Source organism: Perognathus longimembris, chromosome 13 (genome assembly GCF_023159225.1).
Source record: "Perognathus longimembris pacificus isolate PPM17 chromosome 13, ASM2315922v1, whole genome shotgun sequence".
Taxonomy (NCBI): domain Eukaryota; kingdom Metazoa; phylum Chordata; class Mammalia; order Rodentia; family Heteromyidae; genus Perognathus; species Perognathus longimembris.
Window position 1 is genome coordinate 61,147,836 of NC_063173.1, and position 25,580 is coordinate 61,173,415.

General features: G+C 66.4%; 1 protein-coding gene across 1 annotated transcript in view; it reads right to left on the reverse strand.

The window, feature by feature from the left end:
- Window positions 1-25,580, reverse strand: part of Shank2 (SH3 and multiple ankyrin repeat domains 2) — a 221,363-nt gene that overhangs the window by 68,998 nt on the left and 126,785 nt on the right. The window contains 2 exon segments of the mRNA XM_048359764.1: window positions 12,708-12,832; window positions 14,238-14,320. Of these exon segments, the coding sequence (XP_048215721.1) occupies window positions 12,708-12,832; window positions 14,238-14,320 (208 nt within the window).

Genomic DNA, 25,580 nt, shown 5'->3' on the forward strand with positions numbered 1-25,580 from the left:
CAACGCAAGCAACGAAGAAAGCTTCCTGGGCTTTGTGCAAAGGAGCCCAGCCCTGCAGGTCAGAGCAGGCCCAGGCGGGCTCTCTGAGGCTGGCTACCGGGGTGCCGGGGGGTCTCCGTGCTGGGGAGCCAGGAGGCACCGGGGACAGGGCCGGCCTCGGCGGGGGGCAGGCCTCCTGGGCGCCCACACGCGGTCCTGGCCTCCTCGAGCCGTGGCTGCACGCTGGCACCACAGGGCCGGGTCAGAGCCTGCCTGGCTGGGCTCCCTGGCGTGCCACCCACGTGCCCTCACATGGAGATGGCACACGGCCCCACGCTGACCCGTCCCGGGGCCCATCTAACGCCACTGCCAGCAGGTTCTGACTCGGGCACGCGCGGCGTTTAGATAGAGGACAGGAGGGCCCGGGTGAATGCTTCCAAGTGGATCCTGTCTGCTCCTTACAGCACACTGCTGGAGGCCAGGCCACCCAGGCGGGCACCTGCAGGCTGGCGACGGGGCTGGGGGCCGTGTGGAGGGTGGGCCGGTGCCTCCTTGGCCAGCGCAGGACATGGGCCCCATACCAGGCGTGGCCTTGAAGGCCTCACCAGTCCCCGGCTCTCCTCGGAGCTCGGCCCCAGGCCCCTCGGCCCTGGCCTGTCAGCAGGGATCCCAGCCTCCAGGGGTGGGAAGGTCGGGGTGGAGGGGGCGGCGTGAAGGACGCGGTGGGGGGGGGAGCACAGGCCCGGGTCTCTAGGTCCTGCTGAGGCTCCGAGGGCCACGCACAGATGTTGGGGATGGGCTTTGGGGAGCCGAGACCGGCCAGGGCTTGTCTCTGACACACAGGTGGCCGAGGCTGTGTTTGGGCCAGGCCCGCGTCCCCGCCCGTCCCTCCTCGGGACCCGGGGCCTTTGCGGCTGAGGAGCAGAGGGGGCCGGGCACGCGGGGTCACGGGGGGGATCCTCCATCTCGTGATACCGTCCTCACAGGCATGGGCAAAGGGAGCGCCGACACGCGGAGACCCGGGCGGACGGGACGTTCAGAAAATTCAGAAACGCAGCGTGGAGGGGAGCCAGGAGAGGCAGGACGCTCTCCTCCCAAGCCGGGGGGCGGGGGGGGGGAGGGGGCAGCCAGACTTGAGACGTCAGCCCAGGACGGGGAGCCGCTGCCCGCACACCTGCCGGGCTGCCTGGGACTCGGCCACACCTCTGCTCTGGGGAGGGCGGCAGGGAGCCGCGCCCAAGCTCCCACGGGAGCCGGAGTCAGCGCGGGGGGGGGGGGGGGGGGACCCCGCCTTCCGTGGGCAGCCTCGGCTGGGCTCTGGAAGCTCAGCCAGTGGCTCTAGCTCAACGCCCCGGGGTCCTCATCTGTAACCGGGGCGCGGTGTGCGCACGGACTTCGGGGCTCGGGAGAGAGCCCGCGGGGCCGGCAGGCGAGCGGCGAGTGACCCATTGCCGGGGTGCTCACGTCCCGCCCTCGCTCCACACCTCAAAACCGTCCCCAAGCGCAGAGCGAGAGGCCGTCGCCCCCCACGGCTCGCGGACACCCGGCAGAAGCGCGGCAGGAAGGCCGACGGACGACAAGCAGGACTGCTTCGGGGTGCGACGCCATCAGACACACCCCGGTGCTCAGCGAAGCTCGGCTGACCCCCTGGGCCGCCCCCTGAGGACGGGGCTCACGAGGCCCCCCCTCACCATGCTCCGGAAGAGACCTGCCCGAGGGGGGGGGCTGGGGCCGCAGGTCCTGAGCCCCGCCAGGCCGGGACCCCTCTGCCGGGGCTGCCAGGCTCCCCACGAGCCCCAGGAGGAATAACGTCGCATCCGAGAACGGTGGCCCAGGAGCTCCCGTGGGTCTGAATCCTGCCCAGACACCCGTGTGCGTCTCCCAGGTCCCTCCTCCTCCCGGTGCCCGCCCTGCTCTCCTCCGTGCCGTGGCTAAGTCCCTCTCTCCCTCCTTCGTTTCCTTCTTTCCCCTTCCTCTAAGACCTGGCTACGGTTTCCTCCTCTTCAGCAGTAAATAAAGTAGAAGGATGGATGGACTCATCTGGAGGATGGGTGGATGATGGACGGGTGGAAGGAGAATGGATGAATGGGTGAAAGCATGGGTGGATGGGTGGATGGCGGGTGGGTGACGGATGAGTGGAAGGATGGGTGGTCGGGAAGGTGGGCGGATGGGCGGCAGGGTGGACACTGGGTGGACAAATGAACCACTTTCATACTTTACTAACACTAAATGCACTGCCGGTGCTCTCACAAATGGACACAGGAGGTGTGGATTCCTTGACATTTGTTCCCTTTCGCATCAGAGCCAAGTCTGGGCCCGGGCAGTAATCGAGGAACGTGGCTCTGCCAGGTGAGCCAGGGCTTCTGAGAGCACTGCCTACCACAGCCTCTGCCGGCTCCCCGGGCCCCGGAGCGGGGCCTGGCCCCACGCACCCAGCCAGCCTCTGCGGGCCTGGCACGACCCCGTGCACCTGGCCCAGCCTGGGGCGGGAGGTGGGGGAGAGGCACCTAAGGCCTGAGAAGCTGGGGGAGGGGGGGTCCTGCCTGTCCCCAGGGCCACAGCTGGCTCCCGCACGGCACGGAGGCGGATCAAGAGCGGCTCCTCTCTCTGGCTTGCCACAGCAGTGTCCCAAGGCGCGCAGAGGCCCGGGCCCCGCTGGAGCACACACGGCTGCCCAGCTCTCGGCAGACGGGGCGCACCCACAGCAAGCCCAGGGAGGGGGACGCCAGGCCACGTGTCCAGACAAGGCAGAGAGCGGCCACCCTGGAAACACAGTCCTCCTTCCCTTCCTGTCCCCCCGGGGAGGCCCCCGGGAAAGGCCTCCACTCTCAGGTCAAGGAGATGGCACCTGCCCAGGCCCAGCCCACCGCCATCCCGTGCGTGGAGGGAATCTGTGCGAGGACAGAGCTGGCACGAGGAAGCCTGGCCGGTACGCGTGGCACCTGGATCCTGCCCGGCCTGAAGTCTCTCATCATTGGGGTTTTCACATAGCCAGTCGGCAAAGGGCATGCCGCAACAAAACCAGGGAGCCTAACGAAGTTCCAAGGAGCAGCGGGCGGCGGGGCTCACGGTTCCGGAGGAGCCTGCGGCGGGGTGGTCGGCCCCGCGATTACAGGACAGAGCTGGGGCCTCTCTTCCTACGACGTGGCTGATGCCATCCCGATGCTCATGCTTCCGACTTTCCCTGGTTACCTCTTTGATTGACAGGCACAAAGCTGCCGTGCTGGGGCTGTGGTGACCCAGGCGGGAGACGAACCCCCTCCCCCCCGCCCCCCCCCCCCCCCCCCCCGCCGCTGCGGGCTCTGGCTCTGGCGAGGGTTGCTCCCCGACAGGTCCAGTGTGTTACATAAATTCAGCAAGTGGCACGTGCGACCACAGGTCTCCCCGCGGAGCAGGCGCCTGGGGGCCCGCACCACGCCGGCGAGGGGGCCAGGGGCGGCGCGGGAGAAGGTGGGTGCAGGGGGAGGAGGGCTCCGGGTGGAAGGAAGGACGTGCAAAGGGCGCGAGGCAGGCTTGCGCTCCCGGGGCGGCAAGGAGCCGGGCACCAAGCCAAGCAGGGAAGGATGGAGCGAAGGGCGGGACCCGCAGGCTCGCAACTGGGGCCTCGCCGCCCGGGGCCAGGGTCGGACTCAGGGACAGCGACGTCTCCTGGAGCTGCGAGCCTGGTGCGGGCTGGGTGCCCAGGGGCGGGGAGGGCTTGCAGCTGGGATGGAGCCGGGCGAGGGCAGGGGCCCGTGTCTGGGCGCAGCCTGGGAGGCAGGGCTGGTGCCGGCCCGGCTCAGCTCGGGTGGCCAGCTCAGCCACACGGGAGCTACGTGGCTCGGAGCCTGGTGCTTTAATCAACGTGAGCCTCCGTTTCTTCCTCTGAGGACCGGGGACTGGGGTCTGGAGAGGGTGAAATAAGCCAGTGTACTTGGAGCCCAGGGTCACTCGGGGTCAGTTGAACCGGACGCCTAGTGCCCCGAGGAGAGAAGAATCCAGACCCACTATCCCTGTGCCGCGGTGAGCGGTGCCGGGTGGCTCGGGCGCGGCGCTGGGTCCCGGCTGTCTGCGGCGAGGGGCTCGAGTCCACTCGGGGTACGCCTGCCATCTTCCTACCTCTATCTCCAGCTTCCACCCCACCCTATCTCAGTCCTGGGGTGGTAGCGGCCTGCCCTGCCTCTGACGCTCGCCACAGGTGGGAAGGAGAAATGAGGGAGGGAGGGAGGGAGTGAGGGAGAAATGACGGAGGGAGGGAGGCAGGGAGGGAGGGAGGAAGGGAGGAAGGGAGCGAAGAAGGGAGGGAGAGAGGAAGGGAGGGAGGGAGGGAGGGAGGGAGGGAGGGAGGGAGAAATGAGGGAGGGAGGGAGGCAGGGAGGGAGGGAGGAAGGGAGGAAGGGAGGGAGAGAGGAAGGGAGGGAGGGAGTGAGGGAGGAAAGGATGGAGGGAGGGAGAGAGGAAGGGAGGGAGGAAGGGAGGAAGGAAGGGAGGGAGTGAGGGAGGGAGGGAGGGAGAAATGAGGGAGGGAGAAATGAGGGAGGGAGGCAGGGAGGGAGGGAGGAAGGGAGGAAGGGAGGGAGGGAGTGAGTGAGGGAGGGAGAAATGAGGGAGGGAGGGAGGAAGGGAGGGAGGGAGGGAGGGAGGAAGGGAGGAAGGGAGGGAGGGAGGGAGAGAGGAAGGGAGGGAGGGAGTGAGGGAGGAAGGGAGGGAGGGAGTGAGGAAGGGAGAAATGAGGGAGGGAGGGAGGCAGGGAGGGAGGGAGGAAGGGAGGGAGGGAGGAAGGGAGGGAGGGAGGAAGGGAGGAAGGGAGAAAGGAGGGAGGGAGGGAGGAAGGGAGAAAGGAGGGAGGGAGGGAGGAAGGGAGGAAGGAAGGGAGAAAGGAGGGAGGGAGAAATGAGGGAGGGAGGGTGGAAGGGAGGAAGGGAGGGAGGAAGGGATGGAGGAAGGGAGGCAGGAAGGCAGGCAGGCAGGCTGACAGACAGACAGACCCTATTTGGAAAATAATCAAAGCCAAGAGGCCCGGAAGCCTGACCCAGCGGTAGAGCGCCTCTGGCCCATGCATGACCTTGAGTTCAAACTGGATTATGGTAAAATAAAATCACACCTGCTGGCCAAGGACTTGCCCAGAGCACAGCCTGACACGGAGAGCAGGGACAGCAGGCTCCAACCCGCTGTGCCCTGCGCGCGGCCCCGACGCTCTGGGACTCAGCGCATCCTCATCGGCAAGATGGGGTCACCTGCGGCCCGTGGGTGTCCAGCACGGAGCCTCTGCTGCCTGCACCGGGAGCTGGTCTGCCCCGGAGGGAGGGAAGGGCACCGCCCGGGGCGGTGTGAGCCTCCCTCCCTGCCCAGGAGGGGTTCCGAGGGGGACGTGAGGCCCGCAGAGGCCTCTCGGAGAAGTTCCCACGCCAGCACAGCCCCGCACGTGCTGGGCCATGTCTGTCCCTCTGACACCCGCAGGGAAGAGAGTCCCCTCCGAGAAGAGCAGCACTGTCTTGGCATAACGAACCAAGGACACGTGGATGGGGGGTGTGGGGGAAGCGCAGAGGAGGAGGTGGAGGACTGGCTGGTGGAGGCTCCCCACACCAGCGCCCAGGGACTCAGCACCCAGACAGGCCTAGCACCCAGCACCCAAGGATTTCAGCACCCTGGGCAGACCCAGTGCCCAGAGATTCCAGCACCCAGACAGACCTAGCACTCAGGGATTCCAGCACCCCAGGCAGACACTGTGTCCAGGGATTTCAGCATCCAGACAGACCCAGCACCCAGAGATCCCAGCACCCAAACAAACCCAGCACTCAAGTATTTCAGCACTCTGGGCAGACTCAGCACTTGGGAATTTCAGCATCCAGATAGACCCAGCACCCAGGGTTTCTCAACATCCTGGGAAGACCCAGCACACAGAGATTCCAGCACCCAGACAGACCCAGCTCCCAAGGATTTCCACACCCCAGGAAGTCCCCGTGCCCAGCTATTTCAGCACTCAGACAGACCCAGCGCCCAGGGATTTCAGCACCTTGGACAGAACCACCAACCAGCGTTTCCAGGGCACAGGACAAAAAGCTAGAGCCCAAAGATCTCAGCACCCTGGACAGAGCCGGCGAGCCTTGGGGGCCAGGGTTCAGCACCATGGACAGAGCCCGCTTCCTTGGACTGGGGTCCTGGCACAGCCTCAGACACCCAGAGTGCCTCCGGTCCCCTCCCTCACCATCTTCCCTGGCTTCTCCTGGGGCCTTCATTCACCACACCCTGCTTTGCGGCTCCTAGACACCGAGCACCCACGAAGCCGAGACTGTGCGTCAAGCACCCTTTCATGTCGAGGGAAGGAAGGCCATGAGCAGCGTGTCCCAGTCCACGTCGCTCAGGAAGGGCCGAGCCTGCCTCCAGCCTGGGCCCCGCTGCCCGGCCTGTGCCCTTGACCGAGGCTCCTCTCCAACTCCTCCAACCCAGGGCGCCGCCATCTGCCCAGCCCACAGAGCCCAAGCGCAGCCGCCGCCAGCCCCTGAAGTGATTCGGAAGCTTTTTTTAGCCTGAAATTGAAATCACTGATGCTTCAAATTAGAACCGCACAGCAAACCAGCCAAGACTTGGGATGTGCCGTCGCTACGCAGCCCCGTCCACCTCCCGGCAGGGCCGGGCCGGGCCCCCTCCCTCACCCCTCCCTGTTCTCACTTTACTCGAGGGACAGAGGGACCGAGTGCCCCGGGGCGGGGGCGGAGTGGAGGGATCCACCTCTCATAAGCCCAGCCTCCCCTCAGAGCGGGGGCTCCTTCTAAAACCCGGAGCAGACCCCAGTGTATGAGCTGGGCGGGGGGGGGCGTTGCTCAGAGAGCAGAGCACAAGGCCGGGCCCGCCCAACCACGGGCTCGGAGGGCAGAGCACAAGGCCGGGCCCGCCCAACCACGGGCTCGGAGAGTCGGGACAACCAATGAAACAAGCCGTGACCCCAGGTGAAGGATCCGGCTCTGGGGACCCCTGGGATTTTGTCTCCTACTACTGAGTTGAATATCTACTCAAAACAGAGGTCGGACCGTGGAGGGGCGGTGGGCAGAGTTCTGGACTGGCCCCTGGGCTGCCCACAGGACATGGCGTGCTCTCCCATGCTCTTCCCACAGGCCAAGTAGAAAAAATGCCCGCCGTGAAGTGCAGCGGACACCGGGACAGGGTGCTGGCCCCAGGAAGCCGCCCAAGGGGCCTGGCTGTGGTTCCGGGCTGCGCCTGGCCGGAGGGGAGCACCCTGAATGGAAACCCCAAGACTGTCCACAAGCTAGAGCTGCGCCAACGCAGCCTTGTGTAAAGCATGGGCCCTCGGGAGCGCAGCTTAAAGCTAGGAGAGGAGGCGCACCCGCTTTGCCTTCCGGGGCTTGAGGGGTGCCGGTGCCAGTCAGTGCCAGCCGATGCCCCTCAGGCACCATGACACCCCGGCAAGAATGCCCTCGACGGCAAGCCCCGACTGCTCGCACCCGGCACCTGGCGCGCGCGCGCTGAGGCAGCGAGGACTCGACGTGACGGAAGCCACCGGGGCCTGCCATCGCGACAGCCCTTCGTGGCTCAGATCAGCGATCGGTCCTCGGCCTGGCCCCCTCGGCTACCGCGGGACAAGATGACAAACTGCGTCTGGATGTGACCCGTGCCAGCCCCGCTTCCCAAAGCTCGGGGTCCGGGGTTCCTCTGGGTGAGTCGGTGAACCCAGCGCTCTGCCCTCTGGAAGCTGAGCCCCACACGGGGCTCACCGGCAGCCCCACCCCAGGGCTTCCCTGCAGGCATCGCTGACCCGGACCAGGGCGGCGGGGAGGGCCGGCTCCAGCCGGGCTGGACGTCAGGGCCGCAAGCGCCACTCGGGACGCAAGCCCCGAGAGCCAGGAGCGGCCCGGGAAGCGCGGCCGACGCTGGGCCGTCCCCGGGGCTGGCGGGGGCTTCCCTCCGCGCCCTCGCTTCAGCACAGAGCGAGATCGCAGAACCATGCCAGGCAGCTGTGGAACAAGCATCTAATACGAGGGAAAAGTAATTAGCAAAGTGAAGCGTGGCTTTTCAAGGATGAAGGATATTGCAACCCTCTTTAATTGCCAGGGAAAACCTATTCAGGGAAATTAACACACACGAGATGGGCCACTTCAGGGCTAAGAAAACAATCACTGAAGCCATAGGAGTCTGCGCGCGGCCCCGTGTCAGGTTAGCACGACGCCCCAGGAAGGAAATCAACACCCAGAGCCTCCTTCCTGGGGGAAGAGCACCACCACCAAGGGGCCTGGCGCCTCACCCAATGCCGGACGCCGCTTCCAGGAAACACACGTCTACGAAATTGATAATTGTCACCAACTGACACTGCAGAAGAGCCGAGGCACAGAGAAAAGTCCAAGGGAAGAAAAAACCGGTGCAACCCCACTCCACGGGGGAAACTAGGTCCGTTAGGTCTCCCTGTCTGTGCTGGGTGTGGTGGTTGTTTGGAGGATGGTAGGCAGATTATTTTGATCCTGCTTTCCCCATTAAATAGGATGCAACCATAAATGTTCAGGGTTCCTTGCAAGAGACGGGTGCTGGTACTCACTCACACCTGTCACCCTAGCTACTCAGGAGGCTGAGATCCGAGGCCACGGTTCAAAGCCAGCCCAGGCAGGAAAGTCTCTGGGATGCTTATTTCCAATTAACCAGCAACAAGTCAAAAAGTCAGAAGTGGAGCTGTGGCTAAAGTGGTAGAGCGCCCGCCGTGAGAAAAAAAGCTAAGTTTCAGGGCCCAGGCCCTGAGTACTAGCCCCAGGACTGGTGCACACACGTGTGCTCAACACACACACACACACACACACACACACACACACACACACTCATCTGTTGCAGGAACAACTGGAATGCTTTCTTATGAATCCGTAGCAGATGTCTGCTGCGGAGACCTTCTCGACTTCTCTCTTCTGCTGCTCTGTGGTCTCTGCTTAGGGTGGACCCCCCCCCGTCAAGTTCCACGGCTCTTGTGACATAGTGACACCCCACTTGCCATACAGTCACGATAATTTATTCTGTCACCTAGCATTAGGAGAGTCATCACCACCAACAAGTGGAGTAATTTAATGCAAAGTGCTAATTTGGAGATGCACCTTGGCGCTTTCCCCTGCATGGGGGGGGAGGGGGGGAAGGGGGCGGCGGCCGGGGCAGCGGAGCGCCAGGTGCGAGGTGACGGAGCCAGCCGGCAGCCAGGGTGGCGGCCCAGCTCCTCAGAGCGGCCATGGCCGCCTGACAAGGAATCGGACCTCTCTGGGCCTCAGTCTCCTCGTGTGTAAGATGCGGGTGACGACAGAGGTCGCCGGGTGGGGTTGCTGTACAGACAGACGGCACGGCGCGGACAGACACCCGGGTGCCCTGTACGGTGCCGCACTGCTGGCCATTCCCTTCCCTTTCCTCCCCCCCCCCCCCCAGTGCTGTGAGGAGCCCCGGGCTCAGGCCTGGACAAGCAGCTCTGCCCCGGGCAACCTCAAGAGACACAGCAAACGCAGGAAACCAAGCACAGCTCCGCCCGGGGAATCGGTCGGAGAAAGAAATTCCTTCCCGGGAGAGGGCCTCCGCTCCGGACGCTGCGGGGCCCGTGTGCAGCCCTCGTTAGCATGCCGGCTGAAGAGGTTCGACGCGGCGCCTTGGCTCCGGCCCGCGGGCCTGCCGGGTCACCGAAGGCCTCAGCTAGCCGAGGTCCAGCTCTGCCTCACAGGCCACGGCCAAGGGCGAGCCAGGCGGAGCGACGGCAGCTGCTGGGCCCGGGGCCCCCCCGGGGGGGCCGTCCACATTGTCCTGCGAGGCACGGCAGGCCTCAGACACGGCCGCGGACCTCCCCAGCCCCCTCTGGACGGCCCGACCAGGACTGTGCGGCCACCGCGGAAGTCCTCCGCGGCAAGCTGACCCCGCCGCCTCTCCTCCGTCTCACCTCCCCAGCCGGCGGCTCCTGTTGCCACGCTCGCCCCCCACACGGAGCTTCCCAGGCTGCTCAGGGGCCCCAGGCCTACGGCGGGGGCGGCCGACTCCCTCCTGCGTGGCCCCCCCATCTCCCCCGCCCCCCGCCCCGCCCGGGGAGGCTCCACTGCACCGTGGCCCTCACAGAGGAAGAGAATCTGAAAACAAACAAACAGCAAAACCCAACCCCAAGCCAACCACCCCCGGGGCTGTGCTCAGCGTGTTGAGATGCTTGTCCGTCCGTCCCCTGCTCCGAGCAGAGCCGCACACCGCCACTCGTGCGGGAGGATGTGCCCGGGGCGCCGGCCCTTCACACGCGGCTCCCAGGAGGGACCTAAACCCCGGGACTCCCGAGCCCCGCGGAGGCTGGAGGGTGCACACGCGTGGACGGCCAGCGTCCCCCACCTGCGGGTCCAGGAGCCCCTACCAGTCCCACTCTGGCTCACGTGGAGACAGACATCCGCCGGAAACGCCACCAAAGTTCTGGACGAGGGTGGGGGGGGGGGGGGGAGGCGCGCCACAGAACCAACGTCCACCCCAGAAGAAACCCCACGCGGCGGGAAGCCAGTGTGGCGGGCCGGGCGCCACGGTCAGGGCGCGGGGACGGCGTCAGAGGAGGGAGGACACGGGCGTGACGACCCCGGGGATGAAGGTGACGACGCTCGCTCCCGAGGAGGCCCCCGGCCCGAAGGCGCGGCGTGCGCCCGGGAGGAAACAGGCGGACGCGCTTGCCAGGGCCGATCCCATCCCAGAGACCAAGGTCGGCCACGAGCGTGGGGCGGGGTGGGGACCGCGGAGCCCCACCCTCCGCGGGGAGCTCAGAGCCATACAGACTCCAGCTAGGCCAGGGCACACGAAGACTCGGGGGGGCGGGGGGGGACACGTGAGACCGTTCTGAGCGAGGATGCCGGCTGGAAAGACACACCCCCGGAGGCCAGAGATGATGGTAACGTGCCGGTGGCAAAACTCAGTTGCTAGGAAAACAACTCAACAGGGATTCGAGTGGCGGATTTCTGCGTCTCCCAGAGGCGGCTGGGAGGCGGACGGGCGGGGCGGGGTCCCCCAGGAGCTGGGCCCCTCGGACCTGCACCCTGTCAGCACACAGCCCGGGGTCGGCAGCCAGCAGGACAGGAGCGCACGGGGCGGGGGGGGGGGGCCCTCGGGCCTCCACGTGCCATCTTCACGCTGCCACGGTCCTCATGCACCCTAGGGCCACTGCAGGACTCAGTAAAAAACCTGCTCCCCGCGGCGAGGGCTTCCCTGTACCCGTGGTCGAAGGAGGACCGCCCTCCATGGAAACTCTTGACGCCGCACATTTTGTCACGATTCAGGGGGACGGGATAGCAGAGCTCCCCACCAGCCCGGCACAGCGCCTCCGTGGCCCCTGCTTGTTTCACGGAATGGTTTATTAGAACACATCCCAGTGTGCCGAGCGGGGGTGGGGGGAGGGATGGGGGGGGGAGATTCTACATCTGCAGCCCTCTTTCATTATGGAAGACCTAGAGCCAGCACCAACCTGTTTCTACCGAGCAGGCCTCTCCTTCCTCGTCATTCACGGGCCTCCCACTCAGGCCACGCCCCCTCGGCCTGCCCGCCTGCTCTGCCCGTCTGCCTGTCTACCTGCCTCACACACACACGCAAGGAAGGGCTCGGCGTCACAATCCCATCCTACCTAAGATGATTCACGCGCCACCTCTACGTCTGCGCCAGGGTTACAAACCCCGTGCACCCGCGGGGCTGGGGAAGGCGCCCGGCTCCGCCACCCCACAGCTCCAACACACCAGAACCCAAAGCGGCGCTCGGCTCTTCCAACCCAGGCTTCCCCTCGGTCAAGAATCACCTCAGTGCATCTTCCAGGAAAGAGCCCAAGGTGCGGTGAAGCCACACCTCAGCTCCCTTCCACGTCGGGGGCTCCCTCCCCCCACGCCCCCACCCCGAAGAGCCTTGGCAAACACCCCTGGGACCCCACACCGGGCCCCAGCTGGGGAAGGATGGCCGTGCACCTGGGGGAGAGATGGCTCCTAGGGCCCCTCTGCAAGGCCAGGTGTCACCTCCTCCTTGCTGGTGGGGGTGGGCGGGGGACGGGCCCCCGGCACGGCTGGCCGGAGGCAGGGGGTCCCCCGCTCACCCGGGAAGGGCCACCCCACATCTTTCCCCAGCTCCGTCACGCGCTCATTTCTTCCGAGGCCCAGCGAGCAGCACCTGCCTTTGCCCGGCGCGACCGGAGCCACCCCCAACCCTGCCTGCCGCTGAGCCACCCGGATGCGTGGCGGGATTCGAACCCCCGGCCCACGCCGGCGCCCACGCCCACTCTGCGGGACTCTGCACGGGACGGGAGCCCCTCCCCTCGTGTGAGCTAGAGCGAGAGCTACTTTCCACAGCCACCGAACCCCAAGGCTCCTGGGCTCTCTGTCTTCAGAGACCCCCCTTCATCCAGCCGCCGCAGACCAACCAACTGGGAGCCAGCAGCTGCAGCCCCCACACCGGCCGAGCCCCACACCCCGCACCGAGGCCACGGGGACGGGAAACGACCCCCAAGAGCGTCCACAGAGGGCCCCCAAATCCAGAGCCGAGCCGCATCGCTCCTTCCCGCGTCTGCTTCGCGCGCACGCTCTCCTTCCCGAGTCACAGCCGGAGGCTCGCAGGCCCTCCGAGTCAATCGCCAGGGCCCCGGGCGCCCATCCGCGGGGCGGAGACACCCGGAGTCCCTTCAACACCCCAAAATCCATCCTCGCGCCAGGGCCCCCCCCCCCACGCCTTCCCCGCCGAGAGTCGGCGCTCTCCCCACGCGGGACGTAAGAACACCGGTGTCCTACCTCAATCAGGAAGTCCCCGGTCCTCAGCCCGGCTTGCCACGCTACCCCACCTTCGTCCACCGACTCCAGGTACTGCAGCGCCGGGAAGGCCGGCGTCGGCGTGAACTCCTCAATGGGGGTGTCGGCTGGGGAGACAAGGACACGGAGGTGTCGTCCCGTTGGCTGTCCCCCTCCTTGCCCACGGGAGCCGGGGGGGGGGGCGCATCTCCTGCCGGAGGCGGTGGTCCGGCTGGCTGTCCCTGGAGGAGGGCTGGAGGCTCCCCAGGCCGCGCGGCCAGCCGGGCGCAGAGCCCCCCTGGCCCCTCAGCCTCCCCGCGGAACCCCGGGACGGTGCTCCCTGCGGAACAGGTCTGCACGCCTGTCATTTTCTTTAAAAGCATCGGTGACTAAACATTTTTTTTTTTCGGTTCTAAAAATGGAAAAGTTCCTCCCCATACCACAGGGAGCTGGAGAAGCAGCCGTGAATCGCAGCCCGGGGGACGGACGGGGGACCGGGCTCCAGCGGAGCGCTGACCGGGGGGCGGGGGGGAGCTGCAGGTCCATCGGGGCTGCTCTGAACTCTGTGTGTGTGGGGGGGGGGGGGGCTGGCTTCCCGCGGCCGCACGCCCTGGGCCCGGCCGGCAGGGGAGGGCTGGGCTTCCGCTCCTCAGCACAGCCGGGCTGGGGCTCCGGGCCGCCTGGCTCCCAGCGCAACCCGAGGGCAGCACAGGACTTCCTGGCAGCCGCGGGGGCGGGGGGCGGTGGGAGGCGAAGACGCCCGGGTGGGGGGAGACGCGGCGGGCGCGCGTCCCGGGCCCGGGGGGCCGAGCGCCCCTCTGGGCAGCGCGGGGGCCGTCTCCTCGCGAGGACAGGGCCGGGCAGCTCTGGGGTGGAACTTCCACGGGGCCGATCCCAAACCCACCGGGCACAGGTCTCCTCTCCCGGGGGCGATGCCATTTTGTTCTAATGTGCCTCCTGGACCCCAGGCTGCACCCCAGAACCCCCACCGCAGCCCACTGGGTGCGGGCTGCCAACTCGGCCCACGGCAGAGGGGACCATCTTGCCACCTCTTCCTCTGCAAAGTCACCTTACAGAGAGGAGCCCGCCACCCCCGGGGCCGAAGCCCACCCCAGGGCCGGGCGCCCTGCAGCTCGGGGCCGGAGGTTCTGGTGTCTGAGCTCTGAACACAGCCACAATGTGGCCGGACTAACGCGTGAGCTAGGCAGTAACTCCATGATTAAAAGAAAAAAAAAAAAAGCAAAGAGATGTGGGGGGAGGAAGAGAGAGAGAGAGAGAGGGAGAAAGGGAGGGCGTACGGGCCCGTTCTGGGCAATATTGTGGATGGGAAATTGGAAATATGCTGAAAGGAAGCCCCCGTGTTTCCCGAGAAAGGCAGGGTGCGAGAGATCGCGGTTGTCTAGCAACCAAGTGGCCCCGGGAAAATGCCGCCGTTAGTAACGTTCATCTCCGGGCTGGGAACGTGCTTCACGCAGGGACACACCACCCCGGGTGCACACGGGAGCCCCCCGGAGCCCGCCCGGGCGCTCTTACCTTTCGCCCCCCGGAGCACGAACCCGAAGCCCTCATTGTCTTTCTTCTGCAGGACCACGGTCTTGTCCTCGATGATGCAGTCGCTGTAGGGAGAATTCCGGGGATAACGGCCATTATTGTAACCCGTCATCATCACGGCGGTGGCTCCTCCGCCGGGGAGGTTCACCCTCATAGCCAATTAATCACTCGGAGCCCGCATCCAGACAGCATGGAGGAGCCTGGGCGGCAGGGAGGTGCGGGAGGAGCTGGAGTGGGGGTGGGGGGCTAGCGGGATGGGGGAGCGGGGCACAATGGGATGTGGAGGGGGGGAGCCAGCCGGGGGAAGGACGCCTGCATGCCGGAGAGCCTGCCGGGCGGGCGGGCGGGCTCAGGGCACCCGGGGGCCGGCCGGGGCGACGCCGCCCAGCTCCAGGAAGAAAGTGAGCGGCCCTGGTGGCGGCGGGGGCCGCCGCGGCGGGCTGGCGACCGAGCTCCCGCGGCCCGCCCCGGCCACACGCATCTTCCAGGGGAGCGAATGGAGTCGGCGGCGGCGGCGGCGGCCGGAGCGGAACCCGGGCGGGCGGGGAAGCGCTGTTTTCCTCGCGGAGGGATGGAGGAGGAAGCGGCTCGGCTCCCCGGGCCGTGGGCAGACGCGCGCGCGGATGGCGGGCGGGCGCGGGGACACGGGACCGGTGTGCGGCGCCCGTGCCCCCTCCTTCTCCGCGCCAGGAAGCGTGGAGCCCCCACAGTCATCTGACGAGCCCACGGAGCGCCCGGCGCTGCCCGGGCGTCATCCTGTGCCTGTCGATCCCAGATCCCATCCGCGGGCTGGGAGAGCGGGCGGGCGGGCGGGCGGGGAGGGGGGCAGGGGGCGGCCGGGCCGGGCCGCGGCCGCAGCAGGGGGAGGGAGGGAGGGAGGGAGAGGGGGGAGGGCCACATCCATAGGTCATTCCAGCCACCCCAAAGCCACCGGGTAGCCTGTTGGGGGGCACGTGGAGGGCGAGGTGCCCCCCTTACCCTGCAATGGGGCCTCTTGGTCCTGCCTTTCCCCTTTTAAACGAAAAAAATCCAGAACCCCCACTTTACAGTCACCTGCCCAAGTCCCATCTCATACAAACGGGCTGTGCCCCCCCCCGCCATCCCCCTAGGCCCGAGCACACGGGGGGGGGGGTGCAGAATGTGACCCAGGAGACCCGGCCCGCGGCCCCCCTCCCCCAGCCTCCCCCAGCCTTCTGGGCGGCCGCCGTGGGGGGGGCCGGAGGCTGCCTGCCTCCCACTGGGAATCAGAGGCTGCCGGGAAGCCAGTAAGTTGGAGTGGGAAGGAGGGGGGGCAGCGGGAGGGAGGCAGCTGGACGGGGGAGGGGGAGGCTTCGCGTTTATTCACGGCCTCAGGGGTGAGGAGACAGGGCCTCGAGGAGGGACAGCGGCCTCCAACTTGGGGGGGGCGGGGACTCTGGGGACGGATGGCCACAGCGCACCTGGACGGGCCCCGGGCGGCATCCGAGAGCGGCACCCCGCACGGGGGAGGGACGGCGGCACGGGGCTTGACGTCAGACCGCAGCAGTTCGGGGGGTGGGGGGGGTCTGGGAAGGTGGGAGGGAGGTTCAGCCTCCCGAGCATCCCTGCCAAGCCCAGGCCACAAGCACGAGCCTCTCCCCCCGCCCCCCCCCCCACCCCCGGCCACACAGCCCGGGGTGCAGGATGTGGGCGCAGCCTCTGTGGTCCTCAGTGAGAACAGACCAGGGCCCCCTGGGCTGTGTGGTTTGCGGGGTGCGGTTAGGAAAGTCCTGGGGGGGGGGGGGGTGGGCTGTTAGTGCTGCTGTCAGTAACCGGAGCAGGCCGGGCCGGGCGGCGGCACCAAGAGCGGCTGCAGGAGCCAGAGACGGGCAGGGAGGGCTGGGGGTAGGGCTCTGGGCCCTTCTCCACTGCCGGCCCCAGCAGCCCGGTGCCCCTCAGGCCCTCCCTGGCCCTGTGGCCCCCCGGGGCCCTGGTGGGGGGGGGGAAGCCCTCTGCTTGGCTTACAGGGCTTCTGTGTTTTTTTCTTTTTTGTCGTTGGTGGTGGTGGTCGTGGGGCTTGAACTCTGGGCCTGGGCGCCATCCCTGAGCTCTTCAGCTCAAGGCTGGCTGGCGCTCTGTCACTTGGGCCGCAGCGCCACTTCCGGTTAGCCGGTAGCTGGTTAATTGGCGGTAACAGTCTCACGGACGTTCCCGCCCGGGCTGGTTTGAACCATGGTCCTCAGATCTCAGCCTCCTGAGTGGCTGGGAGTGGGGGCTTCCACCAGCCACCGTGAGACGCTTTCCTCCTCTGAGTAGCTGAGCCCACCGCCCCGTGTCCTCCCCCGGGGAACCGGTGGGCAGTGACACGTATGCCCGCCTCGAGGTCAACCCACCCCGTGTCCCCCAAAGCCAGTCAGATCCACCGCAGAACCGGACGGCACGGGCCGGACGTCCCGCACTGGCCCGGGCCATCTCCTGCCCCCAGGGTCCCCGCACAGGTGACGGCGGGAGCCGGTAGGGCCACCCGACCCCTGTGTGGTCAGTTCCAAGCCCAGCTGCGCTCTGACTTGAAGGTCACCGTGACCTTCTGAGCTCGGAGCCCACTCAGCAAAAGGAGAACCCCGGCCCGGCCTGTCCCCTGCCCGGCCTCCCCTCCCCCCGCCCCCCTGCCCTGCCCGCTCCGGGGCCTGAGTGCAAGGCTCCGGGGCTGTCATGGCCGCGCTGTGCGCGGTGACTAGGTGGACGGCCCCCCTCTCCCCTGCCAGCCTGGCTGCACTGCGTCAGGCCAGGCTGGGACGCCGCGGGGCCCCTCACCGCTCGCTTTACGCACAGATGGGCTCTGCGCGGGAACCCCGGCTCGGACACGTCCCAGCTGGGCCTCTCCGAGACTCGCTTTCGCCTGCAAAGCGGGGTGGGGGCGTCAGAGGGGCGACTGGAGCAGCACCAGGAGGCAAACCCCAACATCCCAGCTACACCCCACCCAGGGTGCAGAGCCGAGGGGAGCTGGGCAGGATCAGATGGGATGGTGCAGGGGTCAGGCGTGGGGGGCAGCGCCGGTTGAATCCAGACCAGGGCAGGTGCGTGGGGCCCCAAGGGGAGGCTACTGCTTGGGGGGGGGGCAGTCAGGCAGACAGTGGGGCAGGAGAGAGGCCCGAGACAGACAGGCCGGGGGGCAGAGAGGCAGAGACTCCCAGAAACACAAGGGCTCCTGCTGGAGACTCAACTCCAGAAGGTGACCCCAAAGCCAGACCCAGGAGACCCCCCCAGTCAGCCCCAAAGAGACCCCAACATCGGACCCAGGAGACCCCCAAAGCCTGACCCTGGGACCCCCAAAGCCCCCAAAGCCCAGTTTGGTTCTGTCTGAAGCAAAGCCACCCCTGTAGGATCAGACCGGGAAGCGCGGAGGGAGCTTCGTGGACACGGTTCTCGGTGGCTCTGCTCGGCGGCTGGCAGAGCGGCCCACGCCGGGCCCCCCGGAAGCCGTGGCGTGGAGACGCGGCCTCTGCGTGCGGCCCCGGAGCCGGTGGACACCTGCCGCCCGTGGCACTGCCTCCCGACACCAACACGGCCGCGTCGTCTACAGAGGAAACACACGGAGCCCTGGAGACACGGCCCTGGGCGCAAAGCCTCCTGGGAGGCCACGAAAGGTGTCCACGCATCCCGGGGCTCCGAGAGTGGCCCGGGGCTCACGTCCTCCCTGCTGGGCACTGCCGGGAGCCGGCGGGGTGGGCGGCCTGCTCCTGGCTCGGGACTCGATGCTGTCAGGCCGACAGAGGGTGGCCGGGACCCGCCGGTCCCCAGCAGTGCCCTTGATTCTGCGGGGGGCAGGCACGGAGCAGGGCCTGGGGGGAGGGGGGCGGTGGGAGGCACCGAGCGGTGGTGCTCTGAACAGCGTGGCCGGCGTGGCCCCCGCGGGCTCCCGGCGCTCCCCGGACTCTGTGGCTACGCTTCCCGCTCGATCGACCGGATCTGGGCTCTAGCTCAGGGCTGGTGTTCCGAAGCAACGGAGCCCTTCAAGCCCCGGTGTGGGAGGACACAGGAGCTCCTCCAAGGCTCAGGAAGCCGGCTGACGGGGGCCACGTACGGCCCTGTCAGATGTGTGGTGTAGAGGACAGAACAGGGCGCCCCCCCCAACTTCTCAGTGGTTATCTCCCCTGGAAACAGATGCGACCCACCAATGACCTTGCAGTGAGAAATAGTGGATGCGGGGGGGGGGGGACCCTAAAACCAACTCCCGCATCCCTGCGAGAGAAAGGTCTCACGGAGGGGCCGTGCCCCACGCCTGTGCTCCCGGCCACTCAGGAGGCTGGGAAGATCACGAGAGCCAGGCCAGGCCTGGCTACGTTAACACAACACGGAACCAGGTAAAGACCAGCAGACCAGTCACGCGACGGCCACGCGACCCGGGGGAGAGGGCCTCGACCCCCCAGCCCCCCACCCCGGCCTCCGGGCTGTGAGTGAACACATTCGCCCGCCTCTGACCCCCCCAGTGTGTGCTGGATCGTCAGCGGCTGTTGGAAAGTCACAGGCGTAGCGGGACACACCGGTCCTGGTTCCCGGGGGATCTGCACCCCCACACCGGGGGGGGGGGTGAGGTGCCGTGATGGCCGCGGCCCCGCCAGCGGCCCTGCGTACGCAGCTCAGGCTGGCAGTCCCGGGAGCCCCCCGCCCGGCCTCACCCATGCCGCGCGGGCCGGGAGGGCCAAGGCGGACGTCGGCCTGGTGGGTGCCGTGCAGGCCCTCCTCCGTGAGGGGGCCGCTAGCAGAAGGGGGACCCCTCAGGCCAGCCAAGCCCCTGCAGGGGTGTGGAGGGGGCAGAGGGCTGTCCCCACCATCGGTCTCACCCCAGCCGTTTCCAGGCTTTGTGAGAACCTCCCCCTCCCCCCAGCCCCGAAAACATGTTTGCAATCTGGAAAACAAAATTCGCCACCTCTAAGATGGAGAGGGTGACCGCGAGTTGGATTGAAGTCCCTGGGAATCACACACCGGCTCAGGGTCAACTCCATTTCTTGTTAAACCTGACTGGTAAACATCATTGCGGCGGCGGGTGTGAAAATCTCCCCCAAGCCAGACTTTCTCAGTCAGGAAGAATGGGGGGGAGGGAGGGGCTGGCGAGTTCAAGGACAAAATAATCAAGGGCACAAAGGGCGGGGCCACGGGGCAGGAGCCTCCGGGGAGAGCCAGCTGGGGTGCCCTGGGGGGAGACAGTGTGGGGAGCCCAGAGAATGGCTCCCCAGGGCCGCAGGACCCCCTGCGTCCTCGGGGCCCGTGGCTGGTGACGGCATGGCAGGCAGAACTGGGGCACTATTAGAAAGCGTCTCCCGGGGCAGCGGGGACAGCGGCTGTCCTAGAAACGTCCAGCGCTGCCAGTCAGGAACAAGAGCCAAACGGAGCGCCCGCCGCTAGCAGGTCCGCCGGGGAAGGCCAGGCGCGAGGCGGGGTGAACAGGGGCTCGGGCAGTGGGCCCGGGCCCCGAGGGCAGCCCCCCGGGCGGGCAGGGGCGGGCAGACCGACAGGAGGGGGCTCCGGAGCCCGGCAGGCCCTGCTCCCTGCTCCCTGCTCCCTGGCTGGAGTCATTCTTGCTGCTTTCTCCCTTGCGCTGACTCACGGCGCCCGGCCCCACCGTGCACCGGCCGAGCAGGGCTGACCTGGGGTCGGGGAGTGCTGCCGGCCAGCGGGGGGCTACTGGGCCACACGGCCCCTTCTCCCCAGGCTGTTCCTGGAATCGGCCGTCACGCACACGCCCCGCCACCCGCCACCCCGGGGTGGACCGCCACCGCCGCCTTCCTCCGCTTCCCCACCGCCATCAGCCACACGAGTTCTCGTCCCGACGGAAACAAGGATGCAGGCAGAACCCGACTCCCATTAAACCGTCTCGTTACTTTTTGTAAAAACAAAAAAACATCACGCGAGTGTTTCCTGAGTGTTAACCCGCCAGGAGCGGATGACAGAAAAGGACAGACCTGGTGACGCGTCTCCCGGCCTTGCTGCTGACAAGCCCCCTCCCACCCGATGGACGTGATGGGGCCACCGTGAAACCCCCGAGCCTGGGCCGGACCCCGGGGCCCCAAACCCGCCCGGTACAGGGGCCTCGGCCAGGATGGAGATGTGGGGGGCACCGGCAGGTCCCTGATGGGGGGGCCTCAGAGGCCCACGCGGCACCCAGCACACAGTAGGGCTACAGCACCGGGGTCCTGACCCCGGCGTCCGCGCTCCCCTCCCCCGCAGCCACCGGCGGGCCGCCAGGCCAGAGACACCACGGGGGTGCCCGTCTGCGAGCCTCCTCCCCCCATCTCTCCACGTGTCCACGTGCTGGGACACCTCCTCCCTCCCTCCCTCCCTCCCTCCCTCCCACACTGCCGGGATCCCCGGACAGCTGTGTGGACCGACAGCCGCCACCAGACCACACGCTGTCCACGCCCCAGGGCCCACGGACAAGCTCTGGGTCACACGGCCAAGCTGTGGGGAGCCGCTGGCCTCTTCCCGATGTCATGAATGTGGTGGCTGCGGCTCAGAGAGGCTGGGCGACAAGCTCCAAGTCACACAGCTGGCCAGGGGCGAAGCCGGGGTGTCGGGACAGGAGCGGCCAGCGCCACGTCCTTTGTCCAGGGAGGGACCAGACTCCGCCCTGGAGCGCGCAGAGGAGCAGGCCCCGGGCCACCGCAGAGGTGAGCGGCAGCCCCCAGTCAGCTGGGTGGAGCCCGGGCCGCCCAGCTCAAGCTCCGCCCTCTAAGACTGTGAGTCCAGCTTGGGGGGGGGCGTGGGCTGGGGAGCCGCCAGAGCCAGGCCCTCCCACCGGCAGGGGCGGGACCGCCGCCCTGGGAGCGGACAGGCACACTGGGCACTGCGTGGCTCTCTGTGTCACGCAGGCTGGCCTCCCACCCGTGTTTTTGAATGGGTGAGTGGTCGAATGAATGAAGCGAGAGCCCAAGGCCCCCTGGTCTCTCTCCCCCCTCTCTTCCAGGGCCTTCACCACCCCGCCGTCCTGTCCCCTCGGTTCACAGCCCTTCCAAAGGTCCCCAGCCTTGGGTGCTCAGCACAGCTCACGCCTGCAACCTGACCTACGGAGAGGCTCGGGGCTAAGGATCACGGTTCAAAGCCAGGCCAGGCAGAAAAGTCTAAGAGACTCTGTTTCCAAAATAACCAGCGAAAAGCCAGGCTGGAGGTAGACAGGACAGCCACAGTTTAAGAAGCGTGAGGCCCCAAATTCAAACCCAAGCAGCTCCATGGAAAAGGGAAGGCTTCAAGTGGAGCACTCTCCACACCTGAGCCCTCCATTCACCCAGCTGTCTGTCCGTCCATCTGTCCGCCTGTCCATGCATTCATTCATCTGCACATCTATCTGCCCACCTATCCATCCGTCTGTCCATCCATCCACCCATCATCCACCCACCCACCTATCCATCCATCCGTCCGTCCATCCATCCACCCATCTACCCACCATCCATCCACTCATCTGCCCATTTATCTATGCACTCGTCCGTCTACTCGCCCACTTGCTCATACATCCGTCCTTCCACCCAACCATCCACTCACCCATTCATCCATCTACCCATCTGCCCATCCATCCACTCATCCACCTACCCATCCACTCATCTGTCCACTCATCTATCCATCCACACATTTACGCAACCCCCTCCATCTGCCCACCAGCCCATCCAACCATCCATTCACCCATCTGTCCGCTTACTCTTTCATCGTTGTCCGAGGCTGAACATTTGCGGGGACCTATGCCAACTGACAGGGAGGAAGAATGAAACCAGAGTTGGTCCTGGTCCTATGCCAGAGGAGACACAGGTTTCGAAGTGGCAGGGGGTGTGTGTGTGTGCATGAGTGTATGCGTGCGTGCATGCGTGTACATGGTACACGTCCATGTGTGGGCACGCGTGTGTGTGAGAGGATCATGATCAACCTCTGGGCTGCTGTGCTTTGCTCAGGTAGCCATCAGGAGGCCCGCTCATCCCACCTTTGTGCCCTGAGTCAGGCTTGAACGCTCCCTCTATGAGCCGGAGCACTGGGCCTTTGCCAGCGATGGGGATCAGCAGATTTCTGCTGGGTACTAGGCTCAGCCTCAAGGAGCCCTGCAGAACTGGTCTCCCCATCCTCTCCCTGGTGTGATGCCTCTTGGCCTTGCACCACCCCCACACACCCCCGACAGCCCATGCCTGGCCTCTGACTCAGCTGGATTTTTGCTCATCATGGCTGCTGTGCAGTCACCCCTGTTCACTCCGAGCGAGGCCCTGGAGTCTCAGCTTTGTCGGGTCTGTCTCGGGGCCAAGGGATTTGTTCACTTATGGGGACTGCTGGTGATGTCTGTGGGAACCATAGGTGATGTCTATTATACTTAAAGCCCTTCCCCTGGTGATGCCCATCATACCTAAAGCCTGCCCCTGGGTGATGTCCATCACACAGAAAGCCCGCCCTCTGGCGATGTTCATCACACCTAAAGCCCGCCCCCCTGGCGATGTCCATCACACCTAAAGCCTGCCCTCTGGTGATGTTCATCACACCTAAAGCCCGCCCCCTAGTGATGTCTATCACACCTAAAGCCCTTCCACTGGTGATGCCCATCATACCTAAAGCCTGCCCCTGGGTGATGTCCATCACACCGAAAGCCCGCCCTCTGGTGATGTCCATCATACCTAAAGCCCACCCTCTGGTGATGTTCATCACACCTAAAGCCCGCCCTCTGGTGATGTTCATCACACCTAAAGCCCGCCCCCTGGTGATGTCCATCACACCTAAAGCCCGCCCCCTGGCGATGTCCATCACACCTAAAGCCCGCCCCCTGGCGATGTCCATCATACTTAAAGCCCATCTCCTGGAAGTTGGCACTCCCAGGTGACGCAGTTCTCGAATGGAGGGCCTGCTGCTGTGGAGGCTGGGGATGGGTGGGGGCCACGGGATGAAAGCTGGCCAGGCAGGCCGCGACGGCTCTGCCGGCTTGCCAGTGCGGGCCGTGGGCCTCTCCTCCCAGCTCAGCCCCCAGAGGCTGCCCCCTGGCGGCTCTGCCCCCAGCAGGCTGGGCTCGGAGCTTGGCTTCACACGGCGGAAACCAGCAGCTGCCGTGGCCGTGGAGGAGGCGAGCGTCTCCCGGGCGGCCGGGGGGCTCGGGGTCGGAGCCGCAGGGCCTCTGTGCACGGAGCGGCCCGGGCTGGAGGGGGGCCGCGTCTCACCGCCCCCGGCCGGCAGCTCCTCTGCGGCCCCTCTGCCGTCCTCCTGCCCATCTGCCTGTGTTCCCCACACCCAGACTCCCACTCGCCACCTGGGCGCTGTGTTAAATGCGGCCCGGGGATGGGCTGAGCCAGGAGCCTCCCTGGGGCGGGGGGGGTGGGGGGGGGCGGACACGCGGCCCCCAGCCTGGAGCAGGGACCACCCAGGCCAGAATCACAGCGCCTGTCTCTCCCGCTGCCCCCCACGGCCCAGCAGCCTCCGGGCCTCGGGGCCCGCGCAGCCCGGGATGCCCGTATCCGTCCACACTCAGCTCCAGCTCAGGGGCCCGGACTCGCTCGGCTCTGACGTGGGGCGTTTCCACGCCGGCTCCCTCCTCCTCCCTCACCAGACACCCCTCCCCACGGCCTTCAGAGCTGGCGGGGAGGAGCCCGGCAGGAGTCAGCTCCCAACATCCTCAGGCAGCGGCCAAGCTTCCGAGACCCCAGGCGGGGGGGGGGGGGGGGGGGAGGGGGGAGACCGGTCTGGCCCAGCGCAGCTCGGCCCTCGGGCAGTGGCTACGTGGGCGGCGGGCTCCTGGCATGACTGGCTAGCACGGACGTGGCAGTGGCTCCCGTCTGGGAGGAAGCACGATCGTCCAAGTGCGGCCTGTGGCTCTGCACGGCCCCACTCCTGACCACAGGTCCTTTGCACAGAACTCGGCGAGCACGCGGCGTTCCCCGGCTCTCGCCATCTGCACGCTCGCCCACTCACAACAGGACACGCCAAGCCCTCCTTCGTCCATCTTAGATCCTGCTACCTGTCCCACAGGTGTGTGTGTGTGTGTGTGTGTGTGTGTGTGTGTGTGTGTGTGTGTGTGTGCTCTGGGTCTCTCAGCGTGGCTCGGCCCGGGGGGCAGCTCTGGGACCCTCCCACCCACGCTAGCCGGCTCATCCTCAGAAACTTCCAGAAGCCCTTCTCTCAAGCTCTGGACGCATAACCGGTCACGGAGACAGAAAGCTCTCGTAGAATCAGCAAGTGACTGGCAAAGATCATCGCTCACAGGGAGAGCTGGGAAGTGCGGGGAATTTCCCAGAATGCACAGCAACGTGGCAGAGACAGCAATCTGGAGGAAGAAGTGCTGAGTGGGATACACTCAGAGGGCCGGACAGGAGATCCAAGAAGAGCGAGCTGAGAGAGCACGTGAGAGCGTTCCATGGGGGTAAGGAAGGGGACCCCCAGGAAGGGGGACCCCCCCCCCCCGCCCCACCGCCCTGGCTGGAGCAGCAGGGGCCTTGCACTTGGTTCAAAGCGCCAGCCCCAGGGGGCACCACAGACGGGGGGGAGGGCAGGCCGGGGTGGGGGTGGGGGCGGTCCCGAAGACAGAACCCTGACCTCGCCTTTGGTACGGCCACCGACGCTCTTATCCCAATCACACGATGCTTTCCAATGGGCTTTCTGTTTTCTTTTTTTAAGCCTAGGAACCCAACAGCTAGGAATGAAAAGCCTTAAACATTAATGTGAGTGTAAGAGACTAAATCGTGCCGTCATTTAAAATTTATTAAGCGAGAGAGGAGAGTCTGTGAATATTATTTAAAAGTCATCAGGGACTGAGAAGGTGGCTCAGTGGTAGAGCGCTCTCCCAGCACGCACGAAGCCCTGGGTTCGATTCCCCAGCACCGCATATACAGAAAAAGCCGGAAGTGGCGCTGTGGCTCAAGTGGCAGAGTGCTAGCCTTGAGCAAAAAGAAGCCAGGGACAGTGCTCAGGCCCTGAGTCCAAGGCCCAGGACTGGCCAACAGAAGTGATCAATTAGCAAACAGGAACTGGGCCCTAAAACTGAAGGTGGAGCAGAACTGGGAGAGGAGACAAGGGGGTGGCCCTTAGGAAAGGAGGGGCTGGAGGCTGGAGGCTGGGTCAGGTGGGGGAGAGGGGTGGGGAGAGGACGGGGGGGGGGGGGGAGGCACCTGCTCTGTCCGCCCCCCTCCCCGGCCCTGCCTGGCCTGTGTTAACGGGTTCATTCTTTCGTACACACATGTAGTACTCAGATGGAAATTTAGAAAGGGAGGCACCATGTTAGATGGGGGCCCCCTGGGGTGGTGGGCAGTGGGGCTCTGTGGAGGAGGGACATGGGCAGGCGTGGGGAGGGGCGAGAGGGAGGGCAGAGTGGGAGGGAGAGCGCAGGCCCCTGAGCAGCTCGGAGTCACCCTGGGGATG